A 10,568-nucleotide genomic window follows, 5' to 3' on the forward strand; every position below is an offset into this window, starting at 1 on the left:
AAATTAAGACCAAATAACACTATCAAACTATTTTAATCCAATTGAAAAATGAACAGAGTGGGTTGTTATTTAAAGGGATATTTTTTTTAAACTATTATTAGTTAAAATACATTTTTGAGTATTATTTAAAACACATGTTTTTTTTTATCTTTGTATATACATATTATAAAGCTTTGTGAGTTAACTGGTGTATATTTATTAAATTAATCATATACATTTTTACTTGAATATGTATGAATTATTATTTATTAATTTAAACAAAATATAATAAAATTATTTAAATGTCAGTATTTTTATTGCATAAAATAGAGTATATTCATTTTAAAACTATATAATTTTTGTTCAATATAACAACATAAAATGTTCTATTACTCGAGTAGAGGTTATGGTTCATTTATAAAAAAAAAAAAAACAAATTAGTAAGGTTATATTTACAATATATTTTATTAAGATTAATAAAAACTTGTATTCTATTATTTTTTCATATGCATAAGTTTATATTTAATATCAGTGGTTAACCATAAGATATTACATATCCCATGTTTCTCATCAAGGTATCTTTTATAGCTGGCTGTAATTCTTTTTTCATATATGTCGTTAAAAGAGTTCTTATACCTTTAGTAAATATGTCTTCCATCTCACGCGAAATATCTTCCACCTCATCTAAATCATCCTCTGGTCTGAAAAGCTTACTCCTTTCATAATTAAGTCTAGTATTGCTTGGCTCATAAACTATATCCCAATTATTCGATCTACCATCTAAATTTTTCTCTTCGGGTATGGATGTATCTAAAAGAGGATCAAAAGTAAACTCATCAGATCTTCTTTTGCGTTTTAGAGGGAGACTATCCTTGTTCTTAATAGAGTTTCTATTTATATACTTTTCGCAGCCGTATGCGTATACACTTATAAATCCAGGTTCAACGAACTCTGAGTCAGTTTTAACGTTAAATTTACCAGGTTGCTGATTTAATGGTCTAGTATGGAATCCGATTCCAGCTTTTCTTAGTCTTAGTATCATGTTACAACCTCGTTCGTCTCTAATTTTTTGATATCCTGAATATTGATCGTATTGAGCATAATTTCTTCTCAATCGCCTACTCGGTGGTATTGTTCGATCAAGGTCGCTTGCCTCGTATAAGTCTACGTTACCGCTTATAGTTAGGTCGTGAAATAATAGCATCGTATCGAGGGATATATTCCTCGGGTCGAAATAACATTTTTCTACACGAACCCAGTTACTGTTTTGCGGTAGTCGCACGCGCATCCTTGTAACGTACATATCAACTGGCGCGCTCCTCATCGTTTGGTATAAGCTGTATCCATTTAGATCTATGCTTTGACTCTGTAATAATATAATGTTGAATAATAATGTTTAATACTAATTAATGCTAAAAATTCAATGGAAAAAATTAACAAACACGAGTTTAACTGTAACAGAATTTAGTTATTAAAAACGCTAGAACATTCTTACGAGGAAATATTTTTTACTAAAATTAACATCTTTCGGCTTTCGACCTTACAAAATTATTGTGGGAAAAGCTGTGCTGTGCAATCGTAAATATATCATGTCTATTCCAACAAAACAAAAGGAGTAAAGACAAACAACAACAACAAACAACTTTGACATTGTATTGCGATATCATTGCTCGATATCTTGAATAATCTATGATCTTTTCCCTGGATTCGCAAAAAAATGGCGTCTAGAATGTTCGTTATTATCAAAAGTTTGGAAGTAAACTAAAAGTAGATATAAGTAGTTCATTTGAATAGTGTAATATTATAAATAAAGATATATTATTCAAGAACTGTTTGTAGTACATAATGTAGTATAATCCATTAGCATTTTTTTTAAAATAAAGATTGCTTTTGAAAACGAAGATAAATCTGGTAATACGCCATTAATATTTCAAAGATAGAAAATTATGTATCTATAGAACCAGCAGTGCTATTGTGTAAGAACTCACTTCATTAAAAACCCGTGAAATGTTGACAACCGACTTATGTTGATATATTTTGATGCGTATAATATTAAAATGCTATATCTCTGTTATGGTCAATGTCGCATATCACTTTTTGATATTTGACGACCGTTTATCGAGTTTATCTTTACAGAATAACTCTACAGGCCATTCAAAGAAAACGTTGAACTTGAAAATAAGGTTACTAGACCATTCGATCAGTTGTCTGATGAATTGATAATAATGGACGCAGCTGCTTTCACGAAACATTTTCTAAATTGTTATATTTGTTATTCGTGTTCTATGAGCTAAATTTGGCAGAATATAATTTGATGACTTTCGTCTCACTTATAAATTTAAAATATCATTACCATTATCATGTAATCATTATAAATCATCTGATTCCCTTTTTAAATACGCCTACATTGAAATAATAAAATGTTTTTTTTTTTTTTATAAATTTTTCAATGTAGCCAGTCCTAAGCCTGGAAAAGTATGAAGGAATAGCGGAATCAAGTAACAACTTACTTTGTACAAATTAACATTATTCATTAGACCATAATGTTTTGTTTATTTTACTATTTACAACCGCATCTTCAGGTAACTAGTTTAGTGTCCAAAGTAATGAATATCTAGTTTTTTTTTAAATATCATATTTCTTAAAAAAATATTATTACCATGAAGGTTTATTCAATAATTTAGAATAATTTACGAAACAATATTTTTGTTTTTTTTTTTCGACAGGATAAAATTAAATCAAATTATATTACATGTGGGGTATCCAAGTTCTTTGGTTGGTTTCTTTTTCTTCGCTTCAACTGGTCTAAGGCTGTTTCCAGACGCGCTGAGCATCTATCTCCACTTACAGGCACAGAGGTTAATGGAGGAAGGCTTGGGCCGATCGGTCTATCGTAGCGCTTCATTTCATATAGAGGCAGGAATCTCGAACCTTCAAAAAATAAGATTATTATGGAGAAACACAATATGATCAATATAAATAAATTACGTAAGTACGTGTATGGCACAAAATAGTTTTATAATTAACAAAAAAAACGATTGAAATTAAGCGTCCAATTTATATAATCCTTTCTAGAGTATCAACGTATTGACAATATTAAAAGTGTAATAACGCAACGCGCTTATAAAGCTTTAATAGTTGGACGTGGGTTCAATTCTTATTTCTAGGTAACAGTTTTAAAAATGTATCACGTTTGCCCATGACGTCAATCTCAATGACTTGGAGCAGGCGATATATTACTGCATCTTTTTCCCACATTCTCATCCAATGTCCATCAATCCATCGAACGTCAATTCGCTACGATCAAAGAGTCACGTCAGGCTCAGGACCAGCGTGCACCCCAATGCACGGTAGGGTACGCATATTTAAACTAAACATGTTTTTATACTTATCATTGACACATTTGATGATCTTCTCGGCCAACACCGCGGAACGTATTATAGTGCACAAGTTTAGTAGCTACCACACAGTATAATACTATTGTAGTTAGTATCGTATATATTGTTTATGATATGTATAAATTGTTCAAAATAAATAAATAAAAAAAAGTGTGTGTGCAAACACAAGTGCACATCTATTCTGTTACTCTCATAATCCGATGGCACGGCAAATTCGATAAGACCGAAAAGAGTTAATGCGCAGAACCAACAACTTTACGTGCTTTCCAAAGTAAAGGAGTGTAAGCACGGGTAATTTTCAATTTTCATCTAGAGAAAAACCCAATAATATTTTAAAGGTCCGTCCCGGAATTAAAACTAAGGATCGCGTGATCTGCGGCCTTATACCTAGCCAGTAGACCAACGAGGCTGTCAAAAAGGTTTATAAGATACATAAAAAGATAAAATCATCTTTACTTTATACTTTATTGTACACCACACCACAAAGAGAAAAATACAAAACATGTATACTACCTAGATAAATGTACAATTATGGCGACCTTATCGCTACATAGCGATCTCGTCCAGACAACCAACGGTGTAAGTAATTACAGATAGGATATGAGGTAGGTGATGGTATGAATAAAACAATATAAATATTTCATTAAAACAAAACCAATAAACAAATGTAAATATAAAATACACATATTATATATCAATAAATTATATTATCAGTACATACAAAACTACAAGTATATGATATAAATACATACTATATACAGCAACAACGAATAAAACGATAAGTCCTCAAACATAACAAGAAAGAAAAAAGAAAAACAAATGAATAATACATAAAATACTAAAATAAAAGAAATTATTGGTGATAAGGCATTTGAGACAAAAGGTGATCTTTTACAAGTTTTTTAAAAATATCTATGGATTTGGCCTCCCGAATATTTAAAGGAAGATCGTTCCAGAGTAATAGCCTGAATTGTAAAAGAATTATTATAAAAAGATGACTTATGTTCGGGCACCCTTAAAATCCATCTCTTCACAGAACGAAGTACTTCTCCAGGATTTCCTAAAAATAAAAATTTCTCCTTCAAGTAAGGGGGAGTATAAGGGTGAAACAACACGAAGTACAGAATACACAGGATGTGCATATTCCGGCGAAGTCGAATGGGTAACCAATTAAGACGAGAACGAAATTGTGAAATGTGGTCATATTTGCGTAATCCAAATATAAACCGAATAAATGTATTTTGAAGTCTCTCAAGCTCATTTATTCATCTTCCCACGAAAAAGTGCGTAAAAATAACACACAAATACAAATTACACCAAATGATAAGAGAGCTAAAAAGGAAAGTTAAGTCGCAATTATTTTCCATGGCTATAGATCATTTCACTTCCATTGTCCCGTGCTCAAGACCATGACATAGTTAATTTAAACTAACATATTGCAGAAAAAACCGTATTAATTAATTAATTACAATCGTCATTACTCAGATAATCGAGAAAGCTATATTAGTATTTTTTTTTTAAATATGAACTTTAAATTATTTTGCGAATAAGAAACTACGAAACAGTAGTTATATGTATAACTGTTCAATTTTACATTCATGTGAAACAAGATACTAATTTGGAAACGGAAAGCGTGAGAAAGAATTTAAGTTGTCTTAAAATAATGTGGGTATTTTTAAATCTGTAATTTGAAAAGTTACGTAACATTAATCGTTGTAGAAAAAGTAGCTGAGATTGAATTTATTGTATTTCTTTTTAAGATAATAGCGAAGTAAAATAATAGTTTTAAATTAAGCATTTATTTAAGTGTTGTGGGCAATTTTCCTCGATAATGTTATATCAACTACACTCATGGATTCAATACCAAATTGTTAAACGACTTCAACAAAGGAATGTTTTCAATTTAATCAGTATTTTGCGTGTTTTATTTTATTTTATTTTCATACTGCAGACCTATGTTTATCACTCTCTCACTAGTGGGAAATTATTAGAAGAAAAATACTTTATGAGAAATTACACAACAGTAACAGTCTGTGAATGTCCCACTGCTGGGCTAAAGTCTCCTCTCCTTTTTTGAGGAGAAGGTTTGGAGCTTATTCCACAACGCTACTCCAATGCGGGTTGGTGGTATACACATGTGGCAGAATTTCAGTGAAATTTAATGCAGATTTCCTCACGATGTTTTCCTTCACCGTCAAGCACAAGATGAATTATAAACACAAATTAAGCACATGAAATTTCAGTGGTGCTTGCCCGGGTTCGAACCTACGATCATCGGTTAAGATTCACGCTTTCTAACCACTGGGCCATCTCAGCTTTTAAATTACACTACCTATGTTAAATATAAAATAATCATTATCCCATCATCATTAACCCGTGGTATCACATTTTGTCTTGTGTGTGAAAGAATGTGTTAACTATAACATACTATTTAATATAACTACTATTTGGTTTGTTATCACATTTTAGTACTTACTTTTCTCTGATTCCGATCCCGGCAACTCATTCTCACTAGCCGAAGCCGTTTTCGCGAACAATATGAACATCCACCAAAATTTCACCATTTTCACCACGACGAATAAACATGAAATTCACCTAAGAATTCAATGTTTGAGACAAGCGTTTCTAGTCCAAGAAATACTGTCAAAATTTGACGCTCACGTAAACAATGGCTTCCTCTCACTACGAATTCAAAATGTGAAATAAAATATGGAAGTCAAGAGACAATAGAAGTGCAGCCAGTGGAAAACGATCCCCGCTCAACCTCGACTCAAGTTAATGTTCTTCTAGACATTTTCCGAGACACAACATTGTTGAGGATTAAACTTTTGCAATGTCTACACCATGGCGGTGACAAACGTTATTAGAGCGAGAATAATACTTTAGATAAATGTATAAATACATAATATACGTGCAAGTTATAATAAGATACATTTCCTTTAAATTAGTACATAACTATGGATCTTTTTTTTAATATTAAGTATTCATTGGTCTTTCTTAAATTTATTTTATATATTTAATATTTTCCTGAAATGGTTTTATGCTTATTATAAGCATTTTATAACATTTTCTTTATTACCATAGTTAAATTAATATATTCAGTACGCCCAGATTCTCTCTCGAAAAAAGATTATGTTAAATATCAGATATCACATCATCGTATACATTATTCAACAATTAGGTACTTGATAATATACTGAATGTTAGTTGTTTTACTTATAAATTAAGACATACTGAATTTTATACGAAACCAAATACCCTTATAATTTATTTTAAAGTATTAAAGTAACATTGTCACAGTAACCTGTTTTATGTGATTCAAATTTTCTATCTTGGCGACTTCGCGTCTTATCTTTTCTACAAGTAGAGTGTAACGTAATTATTAAAAGAAATTGGGTTGAAGCGTTTCAAATTTGTTCATAATGTCACTTAAAGTTCACTGATCTCTATAGAATTTTACCAGCTTAGTAGGTTAAGCTGGAAGCGGACTTATCTATGAAATGAAAATTTGCTGGCGTAAATTAACCTGTATAACGAAATAAATAAGGGCCAAATGTAAATTTGTCGTCGTTATTTCGTCATTCAGAAAATAAATAATGTTATCGCTTTGATAACGCCATCTTTGCTTGAAAATGATTATCAGGAATATCATTTACTGTTTTATGTTATTAAATTTTAACGCACGTAATAGTTGATTGTTTCGATTGTAGTCAAATTTTATATTTATTACATTAATTCTATTATTAATCGTAAGGTCAGGTTACGGTTTTATTCTGTTCTTACATAGACCGAGTATATAGTATTGTTTATTTTAAAAAGTAGACGATAATCATAGTAGTTTTTAATACAGGTATTATCGATTTGTGTATTCCTATTTTTGCATTTTCACAAGTAAAATAATATTTAATGTTTTAATTTTATAAACAAGCAGTTGATTTACCTGAAAAATTCATAAATTATTATTTTTTGAAAATATATATAATATGTATTTATTTTATTTTTTTCAATACACCCAACAGACGTCACAATAGTTATAGGGGAAGGTGGCCTAAAACGTGTATGCCCACAATTGTAATTTTTGTTTGATTATATTAAAATATTTTATTTTATTTGATAGGAGAGTTATTGAAATTAAAAATAAACAGGCCAGTGGTGTAATTTTGCGAAAAATTAATACATAAAACACATCAAATAAAAAAAATTGTAATCTCAAGCTGGGCGATGAAGGTTACGTACGGTACGGTACGGTAAGGTACGATAAATTGACGATAGTTGAAATTTTGCCACATGTTAAGTCCAGTAGTTTAATCCACTAAGATGTAATTCTCCTTAAGTAGTGAGGAGGATTTTGACCTGCAGTTGGACATTACATGCTGTTATTTTTTATTTATTTTTTATATTTTCCAGGGAGGATTTTTTACTGGTGGTAGGGCTTTGTACAAGCTCGTCTGGGTAGGTACCACCCACTCATCAGATATTCTACCGCAAAACAGCAATACTTGATATTGTTGTGTTCCGGTTTGAAGGGTGAGTGAGCCAGTGTAATTACAGGCACAAGGGACATAAAATCTTAGTTCCCAAGGTTGGTGGTGCATTGGATATGTAAGCGATGGTTGACATTTCTTACAATGCCAATGTCTAAGAGCGTTGGTGACCATCTACCATCAGGTGGCCCATATGCTCGTCCGCCTTCCTATTCTATAAAAAAAAAAAGGGAGGCAAATGACTCTACTCCACCTGATGGTGAGTGGTAGTAGAGTTCAAACACATATGCATTGTATTTATAATAATGTCCTCCAGACCGATTTCGGCCACGGCGGCCAATCTCAAGAGAGATTAGCCAACTACGCAGGCGATATAATAGTGCACAATTGTGTGCGCAAACACATGTGCACTCTCTATTCCCTAACTCTCAAAATCCGATGGGACGGCAACCCGACACGATCGGAAAGAGTTCAGGCGCAGGACCAACAGCTATACGTGCTTTCCGAGGAACGGGAGTGTACACACTTCCAACTTCCAGACTCCTGGCTGCTACTGAGAATTTTCTGACAGAAAAACCCGATAACTTTTTATTGTCCCAACCTGGGAATTGAACCCAGGACCTCCTTGATACAAGGTCAGCGGCCTTGTATCAAGCCACTAGACCAACGAGGCAGTCATTTAAATGTAAACAAGTATAATCAATAATTAAAAATTATAAAATAAATTGAAATTCCTAACAACGCAGTTGAGATTATAAATGTTTGCCACAATTGACGCTATCTCTCATACATTTACATACGCATACACTCAATGACATGACAGTCACCATTGTATTGCTAATTATTTGTAACATATATTTCACTGCACAGTAAAGATGGAAGTTAGCTACACGAAGGTCATATTCGCTGCTATATAATGGCTATATTAACTATTTTATGTCTCTCTTTGTGTATGTACTCAAAAACACCCCTTCACGCAACATACCATGTGATTCCTAGTACTTATGCATTTTATTTGTTTGATTAGATTTTTATTTACCTTTTGCGTTTTAGCTATAATATAAAGAAATTCTTGCTTAGAGTTAAAAAAAAATGCTAACCATCATTTTAATAATAGTAAAATGATTTGAATTTTTCTTGTATATTTGTGTATTCCTATTTTTAAATTTTCACAATAATAATAATAAGTATATTATAAAGTGATTTAAAACTTAAATGTAAGCAAAAAGAGTTCTGTTAAAAATACACAGCTAGCCCATAACATGACCCGACACGACCAATCGAAGTCGGTATTAAATAATTGAGGAACACAAATTACTCGCTACTTCTAACAACCGGTGGGTCAGTTTGACACAGTTTAAATAAAGTCCATTAATATCATAGCTCGCTGAAATAAAAAGATAAATAATAACTAAACTACTTACGATAAATAAATATACATTGTGCTATTCTATTAGAACTCACTTCGTATCTCACTCGTGAAATATTGAAAAACAAATAACGGTGATGACTTTTTTGATGTGTTCGTTGGTCATTAAGTAACTGTTATATGTCTTTATTTTACGCTAAACGTTGTTAGGCGGGTGATTAGTTAAACAATGCTGTATATTATTTTTCGAATGTTAAATCAATAATGTCAAAAAGAACGAAATCACAATGATATTCTGTGAGAAATTATGATGACAACTAACTTATAGCGATATACTATTGTGATGCGTGTATTCTTGAAATGTTATATTTATTATGGTCAAGGTCGTATATCACTTTCAGATGTTTCATAACCGTTTCATGTTTGCTCTTACTGAATAGCCCTTTTTTTAACGCTGGAAAAACGCCTTACGCGTTTCCCCCACGGGAAAAGTAGGGGGGTATGTGGGGCTCGCCGGTGTTTAAGGCGCCGAGTGCGCCCCGAACATCGGAATACCCACTAAAAAACCAGCGGTACCCTTTCCGTCTTAACGAGGAGCGCCACGGGATCGTACCGTGGCGCTCTGACGGCCGGCCCGCCTATGCGGGCCTCCATTCTCTTACTGAATAGCCCAACAAGCTACAGTTTTTAATTATAAAGTCACTAAGCAACGTTAACAAGTAAGCCGATAATTATTATTATAGTTAATGTCGCATATTAAGTCGAGTTGAGTTTAGAGTTTGTTCTTATAGAGCAATATTATATGTTGTCAAAAAGACACGCCATTGTAGCAATCATACTACTTATTTATTTACGAAAAATACTTTTTGCCTAACTATAAAACTTACCATACTTATGTCATAATAAAACATGGAAAATAACATTGTTATACACAATGAAATACTTACAAAAGAATTCGTGCGTAACAAATTTTATAAAATTACAAAAACGGTCGTCATTATGAGTTTTAAACAATAACGTATTTATGTATTTTATACAATTGCGTGTTCTACAATCTAAATGTACTTACTTATCTAATCATTTGTGTTTGTACTAACTGTTATCCGCCTGCTTCGTTAAATGTTAATGAAAATATTAACTAAGAACGATTTTATCATTTAACTGAAAACTATCACGCTATTGCCAATCGATTTCATATACCACTGGTACGGCTTTGTACAAACTCGTCTTTGTATACCTACTCAATTAGGTTCTTTGTATGTCATTATTTACCCATGAAACCAAATTTTTTTAGAATCAGTAAGGTTTAGTTTTAATTAACAAAAAAAAAAAACAATA

The 10,568-nt window shown here is 31.8% G+C and overlaps 1 protein-coding gene across 1 annotated transcript; it reads right to left on the bottom strand.

The window, feature by feature from the left end:
- Nucleotides 1-420: 420 nt before the first annotated feature.
- LOC126774478 (uncharacterized) lies at nucleotides 421-10,284 on the bottom strand. Its single transcript, XM_050496039.1, has 4 exons — nucleotides 10,178-10,284; nucleotides 5,854-5,972; nucleotides 2,732-2,910; nucleotides 421-1,345 (listed from the first exon to the last, which is right to left on the bottom strand). The coding sequence occupies exons 2-4, from the start codon at nucleotides 5,939-5,941 to the stop codon at nucleotides 515-517; spliced, it is 1,098 nt and encodes a 365-aa protein (XP_050351996.1). The 5' UTR covers nucleotides 5,942-5,972; nucleotides 10,178-10,284; the 3' UTR covers nucleotides 421-514.
- Nucleotides 10,285-10,568: the final 284 nt, after the last annotated feature.

Source organism: Nymphalis io, chromosome 16 (assembly GCF_905147045.1).
Source record: "Nymphalis io chromosome 16, ilAglIoxx1.1, whole genome shotgun sequence".
In the NCBI taxonomy this organism is placed as follows: domain Eukaryota; kingdom Metazoa; phylum Arthropoda; class Insecta; order Lepidoptera; family Nymphalidae; genus Nymphalis; species Nymphalis io.